Source organism: Corticium candelabrum, chromosome 12, assembly GCF_963422355.1.
Source record: "Corticium candelabrum chromosome 12, ooCorCand1.1, whole genome shotgun sequence".
Lineage (NCBI taxonomy): Eukaryota > Metazoa > Porifera > Homoscleromorpha > Homosclerophorida > Plakinidae > Corticium > Corticium candelabrum.
The window spans coordinates 6,172,573-6,196,716 of NC_085096.1; the positions used below are offsets into that span (position 1 = coordinate 6,172,573).

Sequence of the window (24,144 nt, forward strand, 5' to 3'; positions counted from 1 at the left end):
TGTCTGGCTACCACTGCTGCTCTGGCTGCACTCTGGCTTCAGTAGGCGTGACAAGGTGCATTTGCCAGACTGCTGTGCTACAGATATTGTGAAATAAGCTTAAATAACATGTTGACCGTACTAACTTTGCACGAAATCCAAGTCAAAGCACTGAAATTCATAGCCATTAACCCTACGGGTTAACATCTTAGGTGAACATCTTGCAAATTTGATTACTAGTTACTAAGTAATAGCAGGTAACTTTTAAACTTGAATTGACACCCTCCAGAGTTAATTTGACAGACAACTAAGCTAGTTTGACAAGTTAAAAAATTTGATTTTTTGACACATTGTGAATTTGATCTGACATAAAACAAATTTGATTTTACGACTTGGAAATTTGATCTGACTACAAACTAATTTGGTGTGACAGAATACAAATTGAATGTGTCAAGTGACAATTTTGACCTGTAAATAGTGTACAACAATTTCCAAAATTATTAGGATGAACCATTGACAACAGCACATAAATCAAAGTAGTATAGTATGCATGCTCAGTGGGTCTTTCGTGTCAGTGCATGCTAGTACGCTGTACGTACTGCAATCATATGTAATATCAATACTGCCAATTTACTGTTTGAACAATATTCAATTTATGAACTAAAACGTACCGGTTTCAATTTGTTTGAATTTCTGTTGTGTTGCATAATTTGAAATTCTTTCTTTGTCGCAAAGAAGTCCACATATGTAATAGTAGACTCTAAGAGTTCAGCAGCTGCTACAAATAATTCCCAAACTGGGGTCCCTTCAGATTAGTGTTCTCCCTCAATGCGCGCACTCATATTCAACAATTAAAGGCAAGAAGACAAAATAATAGACAGATAAACCAACAATTGCAAACAAACCGACACATGAAACAAACACAAAGACAGATAGATGGGCAAACAAATGAACTGCTAAACACATGGACAGATGACCATAGAAGACATATAGATCTAGATGAAAAGGCAGATTGATATTTAGTAGAGAGACAAATGAACAGATGGGTGTAGGCAAGCATGGGCAGACAGGTAAGACACACAGATGGGCATGGACAAACTGATGGACAAGCAGGTAAACAGACAGATAAAGGAAAAGTATAGACAGATCTATTGAACCCTGAATTGAACAGGTACATAGAAGAAATATATAACAGTGCAGAGAAATTAATTGTACGTAGTTGGTTGGATTTCGTGTTGACATTTTCTCTCTCACATTACATAATCGATATATTTTTGTTTAATACAAGAAGCAGATGCAAAATGAAAACTGTCGCTTTGTTTTTCCTACATCAAAAATCTGATTACAAAGCATTTCTACAAATTTAATTCTGTAAAATTACAAATATTTCTATACATATCACCAAATTAGTTTTGATGCTGTTCAGCTTCTAGTTCCACTTCCACTGCAACATCAATTCCGATCTTCTCACAAGCTCTCATCAGATGATCTTTAGTTGCCATAAGACCTTCCTTTGCTATCCAGTCTGTGACAACACGACGTGCTCTATCTTCATCTTTATATCCCATGTATTGATCAAGATCAGCTGAACTAAAGCCAAGAGCCTCGCCAAGTTGTCTCCATAACACACGACCAATATGTGCAACAACAGTTATCAGCTGTTTAGTTACTTTAGTTTGACATGGTGAGTGAAGCTGACCTACAAATACAAAATACACAAAGTCGCGTATATATAAGTACCTATGTCCACCTTTATATTACTGTACTTGGTCACACATTTACATACAGAGAACATCCTATACACTAGTACTTTCACATTTGCTACTGACTGCATGGCGGAGCTGGGGGAGAGAGGTTAATTACCCCCAACTTGACAATCAACAACTGCAAATTTTAAAAATATATTTGAATTTTCCTACTCCAGTGTGACAACGTTCACCAGAGCTATAGGTATGTATAAGTGCTTTCTGTTGCCAATAAGAGGAGTTTCTAAGTTAAAGTTCAACATCAGAAAGCGCTTCTTGACAGGAAATGTTGACAATGTACTCTTAGTGCGGCATGGGAACTTCATGTACTCCTACATCCTTTATGCCCCGCCCCCAACTTGGGAGTCGCTCCGTCACCACTGGAGGTATCTACTACATAAAGCAGTAACACTTAAGAATTAGATAAGCAGATGTAGTCACAAGCCACAATCATTTATACATTCTATTCAATCTAGTAGTTACTTATATTACCTAATAATTACTTCATTACTGGTAAACTGCTAGGCTCCACATATTGTAGTTTCAAAACCTTTATATCCTGGCAACAATAGATGTAACATAAACTTTTGTCTCCACAATGATAAATGTAATCATAGGCATAGACACTTTCCAAGGCTTGGGAGTTGAACATTACAATCTTGTGCAATATAATTTCTTTATTGCATTTGGCAGTATTGCAGTGACGCAGAAAAATTATTGGGCGCCCATAGCACCTTTGGCCTCACGGTTCCTATGCCTATGGTAACAATACAAACAAGGCTGCTGCTATGTATTTTAGTCAAGCTTTCTGTAGTGGCACTCATAAACTGATAAATCCAAGACATATCCAATGTCACAAGCTGCACCAAGTACAAAAACAGTAACATAATGTAATAACATAGACTTCACTAAACAAAATAGTAGCTCACATATCATCAAAAAAGAGATATAATTAAATGCACCAAAAATCAGAAGCAAGTTGTGATTTTGACAACGCGCAAAGAAATTATTTGTACGCCTAAAGAAAGAATAGTATCAATAGTTGCTTAGTGTATTATCGATTGTCTTCCAGAGTTTCAATTTATCGAAATGTATCTTGTATCTTGTTAATCTAACGTTAGACTGGAAAATCAAGTTCAATGTGTCACTGGACAGGCTTCAAAAACAGTGAAGTTCAAGGTGACCGACCACCACTACTTCAAGTAATTCTTTTCCTGGTAAATATTAATACAAAAACCAAGAAAGCACAGTATTGCTTAGGCGATAGCTCACATGACTAAGACAACTCAATAAGTCTCAAAATTTTTGATTTGTGCCCCAGTGTTGATGCACAGTGTGGAAAATAGGAAATTATTTTGCTTGGACAAACTGAGCCTGGGTAGGACATTCATTGTATCATTAAGTCGCACTCCAGCCATTTTGCATGTAATTTTTGATAAAGTTGTTATCATATGGTAATGCAGCCTACATTATATAATTGTGTGCTAAATAGTCACAAATGCTAAAAGGCATCTACCCTCATAAACTAACACTGTTGGAAAACCCATCACTTGCTGAGACACTACCATACGCATAGAGTGGACGTTTTGTCTCAACATGTCCAACACTGGAGTAGCATTGGTTGGACAAACAGCACATTTGGTGGGATACTGTCTGATGTCCTATCACTATTTTCCACACTGATGCACATGACTTGAAACGCACAACTTCAGTAGCATTTACTTTCAGGAACATATGACCCAATGCATTAACAATGTACCACAAACTACCAAAACAAGATATCCACTTTGAATTATTTCCTATAAATTTTGTAGAAAATCAGAGTACACATAAACTTGTCTACCATTAACTATATCCAATAGATTCTCCCACGTTCCCCTCTGCATTGAAAAAGATAGGAACGACGAAGCTTTTGTGCTATCTTTTTTATCACAATAATTTGCTTACACACATATACTAGAGTACATGTATGTAAGTTCACTGTAATTAAATCTAATATTCAACCTGTCACTTGCTCTGGGTTAAGCTGCAATCGTTGGTCTTGAATGTTACCACCGACAGCCATACATTCCGAGCCTGCATCACACAATCTCACTATATAATGCATTAGTCACAAACAGATAGACAGACTAACAAACAGACACACAATAAACAGAAAGATAGACAAGAACTGCATACAAGTTACATGTTAAAACAATGTGCTAAATCACACATTTAACAATGCATGCATAGCTACGTAGTTCCAACTTGTTGATTTAGTAAGTATGACCAAGTCTTCTACGAATTGATTTTTAAAGATGTTAACTATTAAAACCTCTGCTACATTGAGATAACTTGTCCATATTGGTAACACAAGAAACTTAATTGTCAACTGTGAAAAACATGTTTCTTTACTAATACTTACAACTTTATCAAATATTAAAAATCAGTATGTAGTAAATTATACATCAGATGTAGAATGTTGCTGTAACCTATCAGAAAATATTCATCTGTATATTTGCATGTATGAGAGATAATGACCATCTGTCTGTCAGCAAGATTGAAGGTACCATTTATAAGTTCAAGGCCTCATCTTTCTTGCCTCTGTTAGTTTGTTGAACAGTACTTGTCAGCAAATGTATACTAGATGTACAGCGTACAGAATCCATTATAAAGCGGGATGATATGATGTAAACGGTTGCAGACAACCAACTGTGCTCTTCTCATCATGATCTGTGGATCATTAATCGCTTTGATGCAATGGCAATGTGTAAGCTGGACAGTAATCATGCAGTGTTTCCGCTGACTGATCGCCAAACAGCCAAATGCTACAAACAGATGTTGCTGGGGATAAAATGGTAATTGCTCCTCGCCAATTGGGCTACCTGTTACAGTGTACCACGTACGCCTTTCTCTGGATCTTGCCAGCATCATTTCTACAGTTCACTAAGAATGACATCTAGCACAAAACATTGGAGCTCCAAGGACTAGAAGACCGATCGCATAAAATGCTCTATTGATGTTCTGCACATGACATGATGTCAAGTACTCTCTTTGCTTAGAGCCTCTGTGAGTGTGAAATGAGGTTCTGAAGATGATTGTGCAGAAGAAAAAACAGAAGCAGCTGTAGACCGATGGTAGAAACCATGCATGCACAAGAAAGATAATGGCAATATGATGACCTCAATGACGATGAACTTAGAAGTGCCAAAACTTCAAGGCTTTGATTTTGACAGAGGTTTTAAATTTTGGTATATAATAATAAAAGGCCAAGAAGGATGGCACTGAACTCTTGAAGTCTGGTTTGTGGCCCTGGTCTGGTTAGTACACTACACTTACTGTGATAAATGCTGCCTGTCTGTCAGACCAGGCTAATTAAACTTGAATCAATATAGTAACTGTTGTATGTTAGGTTGTTAGCTGTTTGATATTTGTGCAATTTTCTTGACTCTGAAAAAAAACTCTGGTGCTTGGCTACTAATCAAAAATTTCCAGCGGAAACTATGAATCATGTGTACTATAACTTGCTCGCAAAATATTAAGCAGACACTAAATCTAAATTCACTAGTAATGCATGCCTATGACAAGACCACATCAATCACCCAATGTCATCTGTCTACTATCAGAGCTAAAAATTTGCAGATAGCATCCTTATTGTATTTGCTTTAATGAAGCTGCCTTAGTTGTCATAAATCACTACTTTTACATCAACGTCTGATTTGGAATAAGCACACGAGATATAAACAATGTTCAAACCTAAAGAAAACATTTGCCATAACATTCAAAAGTCAATTTACAGTCTTCCAGATACAGGGGCGTAGCGTAACCTCTAGAAATGGGGGGCTAAACTGCACAATGCTATGGGCACGCCCACTCTTTATACACACGCCCACTCTTAGTGGCTTCTAATTGACTGATACAGTAGAATCAGTGGCAGATCCAGACTTGAAAAAAGGGTAGTGTATATACTATACACAGCTTTGGTCCTCACGACTATAACCACTCCTACAAATGATGGGGCTATAGCCCGGTCTAGCCCATGCCACGCTACGCCCCTGCCAGACATCAGTAATTCTCTGTATCCTGCCTCTTGTTCCATGAAATTGATTAACACTAACTTAAGATTCATTGTCTTGCGAGCACATGCAGCCAACCCAAACTTTCAGGATACCAACATTGATTCATACTTGGATTCACGTACATATTACACATAGAATGTACAAGCATGTGCACACAAATCAGTGTGTAGTGTTATTTTCATGCACCCCACTGTTGCCATTCAAGTCCTCACAAGTTTCTGGTGTTAAAAGTAATTGTTGAGGGCACGTTATATTTTTCAAATAGACTCCAAAATGGTAAACAGCAAGCATGCTGTAGCTGACACAAAGAAAGTAAATCTGTTTGTTAAAAAAATGTTATGAAATCCTATAATAATGTTTTCAACTGCTTCTTTTCAGCTCTAAATTATTATAGATTAGATTAGATCATTGATGCCAATGGAACAAACTCAGCAACAGCAAACCGCCACAAAGCAACAATCAAGTCACGGCATCACCATCAGATCACAAAATAAGACACAGGTATATCACTACTAATGGACATTATATCACAGCTAGACATCACCACACATTCTGTAGACTGAGCTCGGTTTACCATTACATTTCGTATTTTTACTCTGTAGAAAATTTTACTTACCGAGGCTTTCCGTTGCTCCTGGTCCTCTGTATAACGAACGACTGCTGAACATGTGTCGGAAGTCAAGTGATTGACCATCACTGGATGCTACACCAAATAGTAAACATACGATTAGAACTCAAAACTATTAAACACAACAATATAAAAAGATTATAATACATCATAAACTACACAGCCAAACTACAATAAACAATGAAAGATCAAAGTACAAACCATAAACCCTGGCAGATCAATACAAATACAATAATTAAATATTATTTAGTGAGAATAGTTTATTACAACCTTATCATGTCGTCATCGCCGTCTAAGTAAGGTAAGTAGGGTCTTTACCTTCAACTGGGTGCCCACCAACCTGGCAGGTAAGCCCCAGAGAAATACATGTTTCCCTGTAATCCATATGCCGCTAAGCTTAGTAACAGGCTTATCATTATGTGTCGTTATGCCCCTCCATGATGGGCAAGTGGGGTATCTACACCACCACAGCAGGTGAGCCCAGTAGGGTACATGTTTCTGTGTAGTCCACACGGTGATCAATGACTAGCCAGTTCGATACACATTGCAGGCAATACGGTGACCACGAACTCAGGAGAGCACGCCCAATGGATATCAGTGAATGACCACTAGAAAAGCGCTGAACGTCACCGTCAACGAACCATTCGCAAGACCACAGAAACTTGCTAGTGACTGAAACAAGTCATAAACTCATGGACAAAGCTACAGAGACATGAGAAAGAAAGACAGACAAGTTTCATAATTTCCTGTCAGGTAACTCCTACAACCATGGAGTGGTAGCCATTGCCGATAACCACTAAGCCACGGGATTATGTATTTAATTATAGCAAATAATGCAATTGTTTACATTTATTTAATTACAATTTGCTTATTTAATTATCTAATTATAGTACACAATCAAGAAGTTGATGGCATAACAAACATCATCAATGACCTGGTACCACAGCATACGCAAATTCAAATGGTTTATTGCAGTAGCGTTGAATCTTCATTTTATCATGTGACAAGAAATATGGCACCCTGCAAAAGCTCGAGAGTGTGTTTCCTACAAGCATACTATAGCATCCCTTCATTGGTATCATTATGCTAATCATTATCCATTTTTCATTCCACGTGTAAATTAATATGACCTAATCACCTAACATTAACGAAATACGACAAAACCAGAACACATCCAAACTGTAAGAACCTGACAATCTTTTCCATTTCCTAACATATATTCAATTCTAGAATTATTACAACACAAACTATAATTTAGTAGTTTGACATGATATAGTTTATAAACAATTAGACAAAGTTATGAATTTATATATAAACTAATTATAATTTCACTAACACATACCCTGAAAAGGTTTACAGTAGTTGACTGATCCTGAAGACATTTCACTGCCATTTCCAAATTCTTGACAACCCAATTGATTTGAAACTACTCGAGACGCAATGTTCTCACTATCATTTGAGCCGAGTGATGAATTTGATGAAGTTTGTTGAGTGTGAGAGTCCTCTTTTGCACTTCGATAAACAACAGCTACTGTGCCAGCAGAGCCTCTTTTTGAAACAGCCTTCAATTTTGTGTCATACTTCTTCCCTTCGTACTCAGCAACATGCTGAACAGTCTGTAGACATGCAGTGTATACATAGTCATGTGTCAACTACAACAATCTTTTTGCTTGACAAATCATTCAAACATACACAAGCCTATAGACTACATTAATTAATATCGTACTACTAGCAACAATCTCTCAAACACTGAATGTGTCTACTTAATTTCTTTGTTTCTGATGTTTGTGTGTAGTGTCAACTATTTTGAAGGCAAATTATCCATGTCCATAAGACAGCATGTTACGTGAATTATGATGCAAAGCTGCTGGATGCCTGTGACAAGTACTCAACACGTCTGCCAAATGTTTGTCTCTATGGTTTGTCTAGGCCATACAAACTACATATATAGTTTTGCGTCAGCACCCGCATCACTCACAAACCTCCTGCATGCCCCTCCCCTGGCCCCCTACGCATGCGCCAGCTGCCATGTTGTCACATGTCCATCTTGCATTCACGTGGCAACTGCCAACACCATGGTTCTGATGTACGTTTACAAAGCCTTGGTGGGAGACAGGTGATTCCCTGGACAATCAAGTCAGTCAATCAGTAGCCTCAGTATTCCAGACTGCTTTCTGCACATGATGGGAGGGAAGAGTGGGAAGAGAGAAGAAAGCAGTCTGGGGACAGCTCTATTGTAATTGACTTCGGAAATAGGCAAATTTCAAATAACTGAAATCTTAAATCGATAATTACCCATGTTCATTAGGAACAGTAACAAGCACCAGATGGCTCGTGGGATATTGCCAGAAGCTGTTCGCTGCCAGCCGACTACAAACGAACAGGAGAACGTAGAAAATGAGTGACTTTACCAGATCCGGTAGGGAGCAGCTAAAGGCGTCGCGACCTTGTGCTAACATCACTTAGCAAGCAGTTGAAGGGTCCTCAAGGCTTCAAGTCAGAACAGCCGCTGCAATGGCTTTTTCGTCAGGTAACGTCTGACAAGCATTCGATGGGTTAGCATGTCATCAGGAGCGAAACAAGTCGTGCGTCACATTTATGTTAGCTGCACCCCACTGTGCTATTACTGTCGTCCGAATTACAAAGTACTCATTGACGTCAGCAGTTGTCTACAGCACTGATTGGCCGATTTTTTAGCGGTGGTTTTGATTGAAGCGGATGTTTCTGAACTTAAAAAGCAGTTGTGCCTCTTCCAAAGTCACTTACGATAGAGCTGTCTCCAGACTGCTTTCTTCTCTCCTCCCATCATGTGCAGAAAGCAGTCTGGAATACCGAGGCTAGTCAACCAGGCAATAGTGTTAACATTAAATTATGAGTAGAAGAATGTGTGTACATTAAACAGATACAGTGTAAACGTGTACCGCCCGCACCTAACTTCAGGAAGAGGCTAATGTGAAACTAGATATGTAGTTTGTATGGCCTTATGGTGTGGTTTGTTTGTTGTGAACACTTAGTATTACCAAGGACACTTTCATTGCCCAAATAAATAATAATCCAATGAAATCACTACTACATGAAACTTCACATTGCTCCCACAGTTTGCTTCTTAAAACAATTGTCTTTCAAAAAACAGAGTCTTACAAAGCTGTGATAAAGTTTAAAAACAGAGAATGCATTGAAAATGCTTACCAGAGTGAGCACATTACCATTAGCCACTTTAATATTGTAAGTTGGTTTACTGTTGGTTGGTTTAGTGTTAGCACTTAGATGAGTACGATTCATATGCTGTAATGCAAGTCTAGTAAATTGCACTCATTAGTAGATTTAGGAACATGCACCCACTCGGTGTACAGCAGATACTCCCATGCAGATTAATTAAACATAAGCGATCAATGCCTACCCATACCAACATAACTCACATATGACTAATACAGTCAACCCTTGATATAACGACACCACAATATAACCACATCGTGATACAACGATGTAGATGGCATGGGACAAAAAGTGCATGCATACAAAATATGGTAGATTTCTCTAATTCGAACACAACAAAGTCGTGCTTATCCATTCCGGATCGCGACGAGTTGTCTCCCAGAGCAGCCGGGATAAGGCGTACCCAAAACAAATAATTTCTGCTTCTGCTACTGCTACTGTTGTTGCTGTGACTCTAAACTTGCTAAAGGCATTAAGTGATAGCAAAAGCAGTGAAGAAAGCAGCAAAAGACGAAACATTAGACTTCAAACTGGGGTACATTGCGTCAACTTTTGCCATAGACTGCAGGAGAGATAAGCAGGTGGATAATCAGTCGTTAATACAAGTTAGGCTAACTTTCTCACCATTCAAAGAGTCGTGCCATCGACAGTGTACCGATGCACATGTACAGTTTGCGGTTTGGTCAAACCATAGGGCATTCCTTTCATTCTCACATCCTGTAAACCTATAAACTGAGTAAACAGTTCAACAGAGTGGTTTTATCGGAATGGTCAATCGGCCATTCTGGAATAGTTTTCGAACGATTATTCCCTTCCATTGTCATTCTGGAATGGTTGGAATAGAACAAACAAACGCACCCTTGATATTACAACATTGACATTACAATGACACTGATATATGAAAGAGAGTACAAAGATGTATAAAAGTATAGAAATCTCCCTCAATTTAACGACATCCAGGTCATGCAGTCTATCCTCCCGTACGTGCACCTTTGCCACTTTTGCCAAGTGGTGTACAAGTCAAGCAATAGCTGCTGCTGCACTTCATTTGCTTAGGCTAAGCATGACCCTGGCAGGTTCTAACTCTAGAGGATTTCTTTAGACCAAGTAGAAGTTTACAGTGCATTAGCATGTACAGTACAGTTGTACATGACATCCTACGATAAATCACATGCTTTACTCTAGCCAACCTCACACTAAGAAACCACATGCGTTATTCAGGTTTGCACCCACTCAGATTTGATATAGTCACCTCTCAATATAATGGCATTAAATCGCTGGTCCTGATACTAGCCTCGAGGTGCATAACCTTTTAACCGGCAGCGATGTGTTTCACATCACCTAACACGTGAAGAAACACGAGGTAGAAATTTGTTACGCATGGCGATATTGTAAAAGCACGCTAGGGTTATATACGGGAAACGTAGAGCTTACCATAGCTGTTCTTTGATTGGCTGTAGAACCTGCACTGCTATGAACGCCTAAGTCATGTAGGTTGACCGCACCTAGGCCGCCATTTTATTGCGTCATGGCGTAGACTAGGAATTACGCACTTGGCACGTGCTAGAACAATTTCCTGGCTAGGAGAAAGTGACAGTGATGGTGATAACGACGTAGCAGGACCTTCAAGGGTAGACCTGGTAATATTTCAAAATTTGTAGGCCGTTGGTCTTCGCACGTGGGAAAGTAGTCTTTCCGTTGACATAGCTGACTCCTTTTTCGATGCAAGAGTGTACACAGTACACAAAGAGAGTTCTGATGACGATGTCAGCCCAGATCAAGAAAGAAGAAGACCGTCTTCGTTGACAAGACGTGCTGCGACAACTTCCGGTCGTCGCTCTGAAACCGGAAGTTACAGGAGAATGCAAAAACGACAAAGACCTGCTGGAGATGATGATGGTGATGAAGATCGCAATGAGAATGAGAATGATAGACGGACAGAGAAGTGGGAATTGCAGTTTATGACTGAGTTTAGTATGCAATCAGGACCCACAAGTGATTTTAGAGGTGATGAGGGAGCACTGTATCCATAGCAATAAAGTTGTTGTCATGGCAATTATGTTGCTAAGATTTGTGTCAAAGTCAGATGTATTTTTACTCAATTTTGGTAAATTTTTGGATGTCATTTATAGATCGTACTTAAAAAGTTTAGAATTTAACAATTTTACAAATAAAAATTGTGTTTCCATGGAGATAAATACGTCCATATCTTAATTTATCAACTCTTGCTGATTCTGCCAGTATATGGTTGCTAGGTGGTTTGAGAGATTATAGTACAATTAGAATATTCCCGCATCTTCAGGAACTGCGCGCGTTATTTCAGGTTTGAGATTTGCCAGTGAGAGGGATAGACACCACCTGACACCAATCTAAATTTTGACTGCAGATTCCTCGATATAATATCAAAGAACCTGTACTCAGTCTAGATTCTCATTGACTCGAGTAGCCTCTCAATATGATACCCACAAGCACATGGCCCCACTTCACACACGGAAGACCAAACCCACAGAACAGCTACAGTCACGTGACTACAACTCACCTCCATGATTTGTTTATTGACTTCTGCTGACACAGAACCTTCCACAACAATGGCCAAATGCCCCGCACTGCCCGTTATACTTTCGTGCATACTTTCCGCAGGACTTGCAACTTGCTCATCCTCTTCATGTCTGTCTTCTCTTTCCACAACAGCTGGAGATGGCCTGGCAGGTTCAGATAAAACTGAATCACGTGACCTGTCTATGTACGGCCGTAGCATTTCCTCGATGAACTTCTGTCCGTCGACTTGCTGAAGAACGTCGCAAAACTGGTCGAAAGAACCGGGACCACGTCTTTGCAACATCAGCAGCATTCTGCGAGCTTTGTTTTCCTGAGAGTCGGCGCTATGCGTCAAATCTTCGTACTCTGTCTTGTTGAGTAGACGATCAGCGTATAGACGATCTGCAAGCATCTTGGGTCGCAGTACTTGCACGACTGAAGGAAGTTGGTGTCGCAGGTACGTTTCCCAGTTTGGGTCCATTTTGAAAAGTACAATAGCTAATAGATATCTATGGTATCCGGAAAACGGATTCACAAGCACGCGCGCACGCACGCACGCACGCACGCACACACACGTGCGTTACATTTTGACTGCAGGAACGCTGTTCTCGGATTGACCAAGTCTTTCCACATTATGGTAGATGAGAAAAGAAAAGTAATGAGCTACAGAGAACGGGAGAGAAAAATCTAGAAAGAAGCAAATGAGCAAAGAAGACAAGTAGAGCAGAAAAACAGGAAAATAAGAGGAAAGTTGATATTCAAGAGAGACAAAGAGAAGGAAAGAGTGGAAGGAGACGATAAACAATCCATAGGGCTAGTGTCAGGGTAGGGCTACAAACCTTGGAATTATGTAGCCTCGGCCTCCCAGACCCGTGTAGCGCCGATTCACGATTTTGAATCGGCGCTACACGGGTCTGGGAGGTCGAGGCTAGGAATCATGCCACACATTTCACCTTCCAATTTCCTCTACCTACACAATCTCTATTAATTAAATAATGGTACAGTACATAACTCTGTATGGCAGATGATAAATACCTACAATACAAACCATTTCACGGTTTGTTATCAATCAGCCAGCATAGAAACTCAAATCGAGAAAACCCCGTACATAAAACGTCACCACTATCTCAATCATTCTCTTCATCCCACAAAATATGCATCAAACTAAGAATATGCCTGAGACCCAACTCAGCCATGATGACATCAAATCTTCTTCAAGAAATTCAGTTTTAACTTACTGGGCACTGTGACTGACCCAAGATTGACGTCTACAGGAACGAATGGAAACGTCACTGGATACATAAAGCTAATGTCCATCATAAGTCGTGATGGGTCGGCACGGTCGGCGCCTTGAGCAACGACAGCTCGAATGACAGACACAGGCACTCGCTCCTCAAATTCATTGACTGGTGTATACATGGTCAAGATTTTCTGAATCTACAAAGACAAACAAACGATTGGTACGCCATCATCATCATATAGAAATCATATCAGTACTCTATCTCATCATACCATAATACTAAACGGCCAGCAGTATGGTCACTGGTAGATGTATGTCATGTGTCTACTACAAGCTAGTTTATGACTCTAACTACTAACCAATCATGAAGCCTCAAAGTAGCCTATTTTAACCAACAGGTAGCTAAGCAGCTTTCACAAGTTAATATAGATGTCCAGTTTTACGGGGTAATGTGAGAGTTAGATCAGGATTAGGGTTAGGGTTAGGGTTAAATCCTTCCAGTGCATTTGTCAGAAAGTGCTGCTACGAAGCTCTAAACATCGACAATACTTTCTTCTCTATGTATGACCTAGATGTTGTTTAGTATGATAGAAACACAAATCCTACTGCCTACAGCCAGATGCTAAATGAATACCAGAATTGCATGCAGGATTTGAATTCATACAAGACGTATTGCACCTACATTGCTGCAAAGAATTTAAATCCTTTTTTGACTCCAGCAGAATTATCTGCCATTATCTCTATATACTGTAAATCCACAAATTTTCGTACAGGCTTTAACACACAACTTTAGCGCATTTTAGCACACGCTAGTATGGTAACAGTTTTATTCTACGTGCATGGGTCAGCGTACATCGATCATTCATAAGTTCTAAGCTACAGAAAGGTGGTATCCACGCTTGGCTCACAACAAAAGATAAAAAAGAACTACCACTAAAAAGGAGAGCAGCAGCATCAGGAATCCAACAAGAAGACATGGTGTTATGTAGAGGAAGCTCTGGATCGAGATCACTCGGCAGCTAAGCACAGAAAGAGGACAATATCATATTTATGACTCCAAGACTAGGGCGATCATTACACGGGTCTCTGAAGAATGTGGATGAGGGCATGTGCTCGTCTGCAAAAATTGCTGAATCACAAAATCACAAAGTCAACAGTTCCATCAATCCGCAAAGCATATCAAAAAGAGTTACTAATATTGAACCGACAGCTTGAGGAAATGGTACAACTAGCAGAGAATGGACCGACATTGGATGCAAAAGTGATGCCTTGCGCATTATGACTAATTCACTATACCCAACCCTAACCTTGGAGCACCGAGCTGCTCAAATGTTGTCATATCAGCCTTTGCTTCTCTACAGATCTTATCATTCAAAGAACAATCTAGTCACTCATTCAAAGAACCATCTATAGTCAATCATTCAAAGAACCATCTAGTCACTAAGTCTATGAGATGCCAACCAACATGGATAGAAACACAATTAGGAGATGATGTTCGCAGAAACATAACTTGAGCAATAAGAGTTCTAATGTACATAGTATTCAAAAGCTAATTTAACTCGTACTTGAGCCCTTAGTTCTTGTTTCCTTCTTTGTGTCTGTCTACCTCGATCCAGTAGCTGTACATATTGGTATGGTCTTTACCCAATCTAGCCGCCTACTAACCACAGTTAAGCCCAACAGCGTACATGATCCTGTGCAGTCCATATAGTGATCAATGACCAGTCAAACTGATACAGACTAACAGCATTAGGGTGGTCCTAAACTCTAAAACAGCATATCCAGTGGAAAATAACCACCAGGAAAGCACTGGAATGCCATCGTCGATAGACTGTTCACCAGACCACAAACTTCCCAGCGACCAGTCATGAGTGTATATTTAGATGCTTTATACGACATATTGCACAGCAACTGTGTAATCAGTTACTTCCTGTAAACATCGCACTCTCACTTATGATATACACAAGTCACATGACCATCGTATAAATTACTTATCGTATGACTACAGTGCTAGATGGCTTAATAACCAGTATGAGGGGCAGGGTATAGCCCAAGGTAAAATGCCCTAAACATAAAAAATATATAGCCCTATGCATAAACTTGAGCAATACAGACAAACATATTCTTAATTTTCTTCCATCATTACACAAGCCACAATGCAGTACAGTAGACCCTCAAGCCTGGTTCACAATATTGACGCCGACGTCGACAATAGAAATGAATCCGATTCCAGCGTCAACATCAAAGGATGCCGCCGATGTCGAGGCGGTTTCTTTGAAGTTTGACGCTCAACTCAGCGTCGGCGTCATATTGTGAACCGGGCTTTACACATCAGACCATTTTTGCAAAGCAGATCTGATGTCGTAAGCCTGTTTGCGTAAGCGCAGTGACAATGTGCAGTGATTGTGACAAAAGATACGGAAGCTTCTAGAGTTAGCTTGGTGATTATAGGTTACATACTTGTATAGTACACGTATTACATCTTTGAGCAATCATTTTATCACTAGAGTATTGTATGTTTTACACCATGTACATACTCGGACTCCAAAAAGCGGAATGGAACACTGAGGTAAAGTTGAATCTCCGACACTTTGCTTATCTGTTCTTTTCACTTATCCGACCCTATTCCTCCATGGTTTGCCCAAAGGGGGTTGGATGTGTGAGGGTCGACTGTAGCCATTGTCACTATACTACCATCATTACTATTTATTATTATGATACAGGTACTTGCATTAGACACCTGCCCTTGCCAACACATACCTACCACTGTTACAAAGTAACTAAGAATGGACAAGGTGTCTTACCTGAAGTGGGTTCAGCGCCGTGCACATCTCAAATATGGCCGCTACGTCGCTCTGTGCTCTCTTGCTGACTTGCAACAGCTGAGTGGCTTGCACAATCGGACAAAGCGATTCCATAGCACCGCTGTCTTGCAGTCCACTGTGTCTACACCATTCTTCCAACTGCGTCAGGTTGTACCGTATCTGCATACCACGTGACCAATGACACATATCTTTGCGTAGTAAGAGATTGTTGAGCATGTATGCACCAATGGTGTAAAAAATCTAACACACAGAAACAACAGAGATATAAGCGACAGCTGGTGACTGAATGATTTTTGCTAATACTTGTCGAAAAATCTGCTTCACCAGTTGAGGATCAATACATTGTCTTGATAACGTTTCCATCACTCGGGATAACTAAATAGTAAAGTCTATAAATTACCAAAAATCCACCTACATATATGCAGTATGCGTTCTTAAGCCATGTCCACATGATATCATTAGACCTAACAGATCTGGATTGGATCCAAATTCAAATGACAGCAATGGGATCTGGATTGTGAGCATCTACCGTGCACCTGGTGGAATGACTTCCAACCCTACTGTGTATCACACGATGTGAATATTATACCCCGTTTACACGAGCACACATGGCAAAGCAAGCCGAGCCGTGCCAACGTGCCAGACCAGTATTCCAGCCGGCGTTTACATGACACACTCTGTAAGGAAGCCAATGTGTGTCACTAACGTGCGTTAGGTATTTGAGCTTGACATAGCTCGCGTTAACTCACATTTGCAATGAACAGAAGCCAAGCTGCTTGTGTTTTTTGTCTATGGCTTTACAACAGTCATATCAAGAATGCATAGGACATTTACAAGACGTCGTAGGTCTATCCCCAAACGAATGTTGCACGCATGCAGGAACGGATTTCAAAAACTAAACTTCTTGCTCATCTTGGTCGCTGCATAATTGAATAAGACAGAGTCTCCGTCTCGCTCCACGCTATTTGTACCATTTTCGCGCGGATGTATGATGCGACGGAAAGGGGTCTGGCTACGCAACACTGCCAAATGCGCATGCACGGCTTGTTCTCCAGCATGCTATGCGTTTACATGATGTACCTGACTCAAGCCAGTCTGGGGTAGCGCGCACTGGCCTGGCTAGAAATACCGAGCCGAGCTGGTACAGCTCGACCTGTGTTTACACGTAGCATAGAGACCAAGCCAGCATGGGCTGGCTCGCTTACAAGTGCTCGTGTAAACGGGGTATTAGAAAATAATGGGCATGTTTTGTGTATGTTGTGTATCTAGATAACCTGCTAAACGAGGTTTCTACACTTGAAAGACAATGGAGGAGCAGTCAAAGGAACAACCGATACTGCAGAATCTGCTTATGTGTTTATAGACTACTAAACAAATGAAAGTCAACACCCAATGGATGAGCAATAGAATTCAACAGATCTGGATCAATCCGCATCAAAACCACCTCTGGATGTGGATCACAACTGATTGAAGTCGGATCCACAATGGTCCAACATAGAGCCAGTGGGGACACAACAAATTGTAATCGGATCCAGATAAGATCCAGATCCAGCGTCCAGTGTGGACAAACCTTAATTTACTAAAACATTAGTAAGGACGCACACTGCATAAATAAAGATTTATTCATACACTGACCTCTTTGATAATTGAGTTGACGGTACATGCTTCAGCACCTGGTGATTGACTGCCTCGCCCTTTGCCTTTTCCACTGACATTGCGAAGACCAAATGGTTTCGAATGTGATACACCGGGAATTGATTCGTATTCTAATAGTCCAGGCACTACATCAACAAACAAAACGTCAAAATTTGATTGTCTTTAATTAATACACTTTGTTGATTATTGTAACGTGATCAAAACTACAAACAAAGAAAAACATGCCTTAACAGTGTCCAGATGTGTCACCAAAAATTAGTTGATAATTGAAATGTCAGTCAACCTGGTTTATCCTTCAGTACAAACTACCACCGTATTACCTCACATACATGTACACGGGCATGCCATTACAGCACGAGACTTAGTATACTGCCTTTATACTTCAAGGTATGAGCTCGTTATTATGCACAAGGGAATAACTGCGAAATCCATTGCCCACACACAAATACTCTGATCCAGAATGTACTGTTTCTCAAGTTTTCTACTGCAACCAACCCAAGTATGGGCATCAATTTTCTGATTCATCATTTTCATTATTGTCTTCATCGTCTCTTACCATACTCGCTTGACTATTACCCCAGGGATCAAGTAAGCCCCTAGCCCCAACTTTGGCCACAACTCTAGTCCTTTCAGTCCTTCAATTAGCACTAAAAATTTGGTGCTTTCCACACTGACTGTTTGCTAGATTTGAGACTCTAGAAATGCTTTACTTTTCAATTTGTGCTCGCCTATTGACCCTGTGTTTAGGCCTTGATGACTCAGATAACGTATCACACCCTATGTTTTAGGTAGTGGTGGTGGTTTGAAGTTGTCTCTCTGTCAGGGTTCTAGCCAGGACCGTCTTTACCGTCATTTTGACAGTTAGTAGTGTTGCTAGACAGTCGGGGAGATTCCAAATGTCATTGTGCAAATGAGGAGCAGTGCTGTGGAGTGTTTTTGCTGCCTAAGCGCACTATGGAAACTGTAGGTGGCAATGTGAAAGGAAACATCTTGTTTATGCATTGTACAAATACTGTTACACTAAAGTATATGCAAAAAGCACCTGGAGACAAGTGTTGGTATTGTAATCATATCTACAACAAATAAGTCACCAGTGAATATCCAATTTGTACTCTTCACAACAGTTGAACACCAAGCTGAAAACTTGACCAACCTACTGAAAAGTAGCGGATTAATTGGGCTTTAGTCATCCTTTTCACAACAGCTGATAGTGAGTGTGATTTAGCAAATAACAGTTATAATAAAGACAGATGTTCCTGGATGTTTAACTTAAAAATGAAGCTTTGGTTCATCTAATGAGAATTTCTCTAGCTAGATGGTTCCTCTAGTACTGATTTTGACTTTAGTGAGGCATTGTGAGTATGGCACTCAGAAAGAAAAGAGTTTCCTATGGACCACATTGCTATGACCTAGAGCATAGACAAACTGGTTTGCTTTGATATGGTTATAGAAAAAGTAAGTAGTGTATAGTAATTGTTAGATTTTAAATACAGTACAATGTTTGCCAGCATGCCATCAAAAGTAATTATGGACGTGGCCACTAAGTTATTGTGGGCGTGGTTATTATTAAAATTAGTACTGGTTGGCCAACCGCAAAATCTTGGCTAGAACCCTGCTCTCTCTCTCTCTCTCTCTCTCTCTCTACATTCTTGTAGTGTAGAAGCATGTGTAAGCTTATTAATCAATCACTTCCGCCACTTAACAACGATAAGTGTCATTTTTTAGAAAAGCTTCATCTCATACTTGACCTTTCACTCTGGTCAACCATGGAGATGGGGTAATAATCGAGTGAGTACAATAATCCTATATGATATGGCATTTTTATCTTGTAATTGACAACCAAATTCTTACAAAACACCTAGCATACTGTGGTTTTCTAGTCTTCCTGTAATAGGTCTACTACATTCTCTGAATAAGCATTTAATGATTTCTTTGAGTACACCATTCAAGGAATTTGATACATCAATTGCACCAGTAGACTAGCCATGCATGCTCTGAGATGGCAAATTAAGAAAGTCAGGAGTTTCAACGCTGTCTCACTTGTATCCCTTATACAAGTAGAATAAGTTTCACAACAAATAAGAATAATGTAAAATATTGCCGAACAAAATGAGTGCACTGTGCATGTTATCTGGAAAGTGTGTCATGATACCCACCTATCATTGGTTGTATCTTGTCCTGTTCAATCTTGACTAAATTCTGGTAAATGTGAACTGCCAAGTCACTGACTACATGACGATACTCGGTCAAGTCAAAGTTCTTCAAACTTTGACTGAGCAAAGTCTCAGAATAATTAACACCAGATACCTACAACAATAACAACAAAAATTTAATATAAAAAATTTAGGGTCACAACTGAAGCTTCGAGAAACAGTACATGTGCAGATGTAAACTAATACTTCAATGACCTATACAGATCTATGTCAGTAATGGCATGCATGAGATAGTTGGTTTTGTTCTTGTCAGTCAACTCATTAATATCTTACATCAAGTGTACAGTTTGACAAATATCATTGCCTCTAAAGATGAATAAAAATTAATCATAATCATGAACCTCATTGTTATCGTGGTGTGTGTGTGTGTGTGTGTGTGTGTGTGTGTGTGTGTGTGTGTGTGTGTGTGTGTGTGTGTGTGTGTGTGTGTGTGTGTGTGTGTGTCCAAGTGTGCATACACAGACACAAGTCCCCCTGCATATCACAATATTTTGAGATGTAATTTCATGGCACAATCACTGACCTGCTCTCCACTGTACTGCTTCATATTTTGCATGAATCGACAGACATTTGCAAACCAGAAGGCAACAACACCGTCATCAGTCTGACACTTCTGCATAACTTTCTTCACATTCGTTATCAATCCAGTCAATAGACTTTCAATTCTCATTTCATCACCAATATGGTCGCAATATCGAAGACACATAAAAAGTACATAAGCAGGAAGACCAGGAAGTGAGTCTGCCATCACACTTGGATTCAGATCAACAATCAGTTTTCTCAACAGACGAGCTTCATCTTGCTGAGCATATTCAAACATGCCCAAGTATTGAGGCTCAACAGCTGCAGTACGATCTTCTTCCACCTACATCATCAACAACAGGTTACACAAGCTCAATGTCCATCACAAATAAATGTCAGAAATATTCTCCTTGGTTACTAAAATAAAATAAACCACAATGCTGTCAAATACAGCAATAAACTCTCAGACAACTACTCAAGCAAAGTTGTTACATGAGCATCAAATAGTAAGAACACTTCTCAAACAACTAATTTTATCCAAACACCATAATTCAGTTGATAAACAAGCTCACCACTTTTCAACACCAACCTGCTACTCAACCAGCATCATAAATATAGTTAATAGTTCAATAGTAGACAAAAAATCTTTCATAGTGTTTGCCCATTGAAAACATGCAGCAATTTCCCAAACACAGAAGAAATATATCACATTGCATTACTTTACATATCATGCAAGACCCCATACCAACAATTGTCAAGCATTCATTAGTAAGGCTCACTTACACAAAACGCCTTATTCAATATGTATTATAATATCAGTGTATTTTGACTCAATTTGCTATCATCGTCTAATACGAGTAGATGTTGCTTTCAATTTACGGTATGACCCAGAAAACTCAGCCTTGCCATAGTAAAGCATAATGATAATGTTACGTATACTAACGTTAAATGCCTGATTTTGAAACTCACAAAACAATGAAGCCATCTCCTATGAGAGCATAACCACTACCTTCCATCAATACATGGCAACCCAAATAATGATACCAAATGCTGCACTCAAAACAATACTCACGCACAAAGTTGGCTACATGCTAATGACTAGCCTGCAGCTACAATCAGCATTGCATTGGCATTGCACAAAAACCACATATAAGCACTAAATAGAGATAATCGCTTGCTTTCACGTTTAATTGTAGTAACAAAGATAAAGCTTTAAATACTTTGTGACTCACTTGGTGAGGCTGTACTATATCCACAAAATCATTAATACAAACAAACGATTCCTAACACAACTCACGACAGTCTCTGTCATACTTCTATACCTTTACCTAGAAAATTAAAACTACTGCCCTAGACAGAGTTCAGGAATTCATCCAGTAATTTGCAGCTGCAATAGCCAAATTTCTGTGAGAGAAGCAGCTCAAAAGATTGTGAAACAACTCGTATTGGTATGAGTAAACCTACGTACATACATGATAGGTTGACATAGATGATAGTTAATTCACCTCAACCGATTTCAACAACGCCAATCAGTAAATGTGATTAAGATGAACCACTTAGTGTAATTACCCAATTAACATTAGAAAGAAGTTAATCAAGAGCTGGCATACTCAACTGTGAACCAAAAAACTCTACTAACTTGCCTGCAAATGAGATGAAACCCACACCAAGCAAACATACCTTCGTTTCAGTAATATTCTTATCATCTAGACCATCTACACCATCTGCTGGTAAACGTGGTGCCTGTACTTGTGGTTTCTGTACTATGACTTTCAGCTTGGCTACCAAATTCTCATTTTCTTCTCTTAAGTCCAGATTCTCTACTGTGAGTCGAGTCACCTCCTGCTGCAACTTCTGGTCAATAACAGTTACATTGTGTGAGCCGCTCCTCCTTGCCAGCTTCTTTTCCAGACTTTGATTCTTGGCTGTCAATTCAGTTATGTCTTTTGCCTGTATCTGAACAGCTTCCAATTCAGTTTGAAGTAACTGGTTTGCTTCCTTAAGAGCAGTAATCTGCTGGACAGCATCTCGTTCATCATCAACCATCACTTCAGTTACAGTGTGTTTCTGCAAGTTTACTGCAGCTTCTGCATCACTACTGCTTCGTCTCATATTCTCAGTCTTCAATCTTTCATTCTCAGTCATAAGTGAGTCAATCTGAAGTCTCATTTCTTCGTAAGCTCTCTGCATACCAACATCATCAAATTGTAAAACTAATGAATCGTCTTGACTCGATGCTATTCCGTCGACCCCACGTGAATGTCGCTTCTCCTGAATTTCCAGAGACGACTGGCCAGAGTTCAACTGATCCTTCAAAGTAGCGTTCTCATTTTCCAACGCTTCCTTTCTCTCTACAATTTCATGAGACACACCTGTGAGCTCTGCTTGCTGTAAGGCACCATTCTCTGCCTCCAATGAATGTGATCGTTGGTCAATATCAGGAGACGTATCACCATCTTGACGACCTTCCAACTCACGAATCCTTGCCTTCAACTTGAGAATCAACTGGACCTCAGTAATCTGTCTTGCTGAAACGTCTTCCATAATGTTATCTAATGATCCTGCGCGTGACGGTCGTTGGCTTCCCTCCTCACTTGCCACACTCATCATACTGCCTTGCAAAGCCTGTAGACGACCAATCTCATGAGACATCATTTTATGTTCCTCTGTCATGTTTTCTATACGTTGAGTCAATCGTGTTTGCTCTCTCAAAGTGTGTTGATGATGTACCCTTTCAGCTTCAAATTCACTCATCAGCCGTTTCCTTTCGCTTGATATTGCATCTTGCACATGAACTTCTTCCGACTGAGATCCTAAACGTCGCCTCTCTTGTTCACTTTCCAGCTGTTCTTTTAAGTTGTTAATTTTCTCTTGCCATAAATTAATGTCTTCCTCGTGTTTCGCACTGCTTGCTGTCAGAGATGTCTGCAGTTCATTAACTTTGATTTCGAGTGCTTCTCGTTCTTGTTTCACACGTTCCAGCTCTTGTGTCAGTTCAACAGTGTGGTTGGCTGACTGCTTGAAAATTACAACTTGATCACGTAATGCCTTTACCTCTGCACGAGCTGAAACAAGCTCTGCGTCGTGACTGTGCAGTGTTTGAGCTTCCTGAGTCTACACACAAACAAATAAGAGTGCAAAATGCAAATACAAAACCTGCCAGCAACTATGACTTTTCTAGTAAATAATTAACAGCATAACACAAACAAACCACATTTGCTAAGACAAACAAAGGAAGACACACAAATGACTCAATAAACCACTCTGATGTGGCCACACTATACACAGAACACAAAATGCAGAGAAGTCAAACAAGTAAGAATGAAGAAGCCAACATCTCTTCATACCAATTGATCAACTTTCATCTGTAAGGAGATAATCTTGTTCTCAAGACCGACATTCAGCTTCTTGTAGTGATCGACAGAACGAGCTTCAACCTAGGAATAGACAATAAAATGTCATTAAAACAAAACAGGACATGAACTTGTGTGTGTGTGTGTGTGTGTGTGTGTGTGTGTGTGTGT

The 24,144-nt window shown here is 39.8% G+C and overlaps 2 protein-coding genes across 3 annotated transcripts in view; both read right to left on the reverse strand.

Annotated features, from left to right (window-relative positions):
* Positions 1-1,281: 1,281 nt before the first annotated feature.
* Positions 1,282-12,670, reverse strand: LOC134187877 (uncharacterized). The gene is made up of 5 exons (XM_062656045.1): positions 12,166-12,670; positions 7,753-8,026; positions 6,399-6,485; positions 3,729-3,800; positions 1,282-1,678 (listed from the first exon to the last, which is right to left on the reverse strand). The coding sequence occupies exons 1-5, from the start codon at positions 12,643-12,645 to the stop codon at positions 1,386-1,388; spliced, it is 1,206 nt and encodes a 401-aa protein (XP_062512029.1). The 5' UTR covers positions 12,646-12,670; the 3' UTR covers positions 1,282-1,385.
* A 436-nt stretch (positions 12,671-13,106) lies between these two features.
* Positions 13,107-24,144, reverse strand: part of LOC134188397 (unconventional myosin-Va-like) — a 34,392-nt gene continuing 23,354 nt past the window's right edge. For both annotated transcript variants that reach the window (XM_062656575.1, XM_062656576.1), the window contains 8 exons: positions 23,968-24,057; positions 22,301-23,734; positions 20,622-20,963; positions 20,042-20,192; positions 17,865-18,010; positions 16,533-16,604; positions 16,209-16,469; positions 13,107-13,601 (listed from right to left, as the gene is read on the reverse strand). In XM_062656575.1, coding sequence (XP_062512559.1) covers positions 13,368-13,601; positions 16,209-16,469; positions 16,533-16,604; positions 17,865-18,010; positions 20,042-20,192; positions 20,622-20,963; positions 22,301-23,734; positions 23,968-24,057 — 2,730 coding nt within the window. In that variant the 3' untranslated portion in view covers positions 13,107-13,367. The remainder of the gene's footprint in view (positions 13,602-16,208; positions 16,470-16,532; positions 16,605-17,864; positions 18,011-20,041; positions 20,193-20,621; positions 20,964-22,300; positions 23,735-23,967; positions 24,058-24,144) is intronic.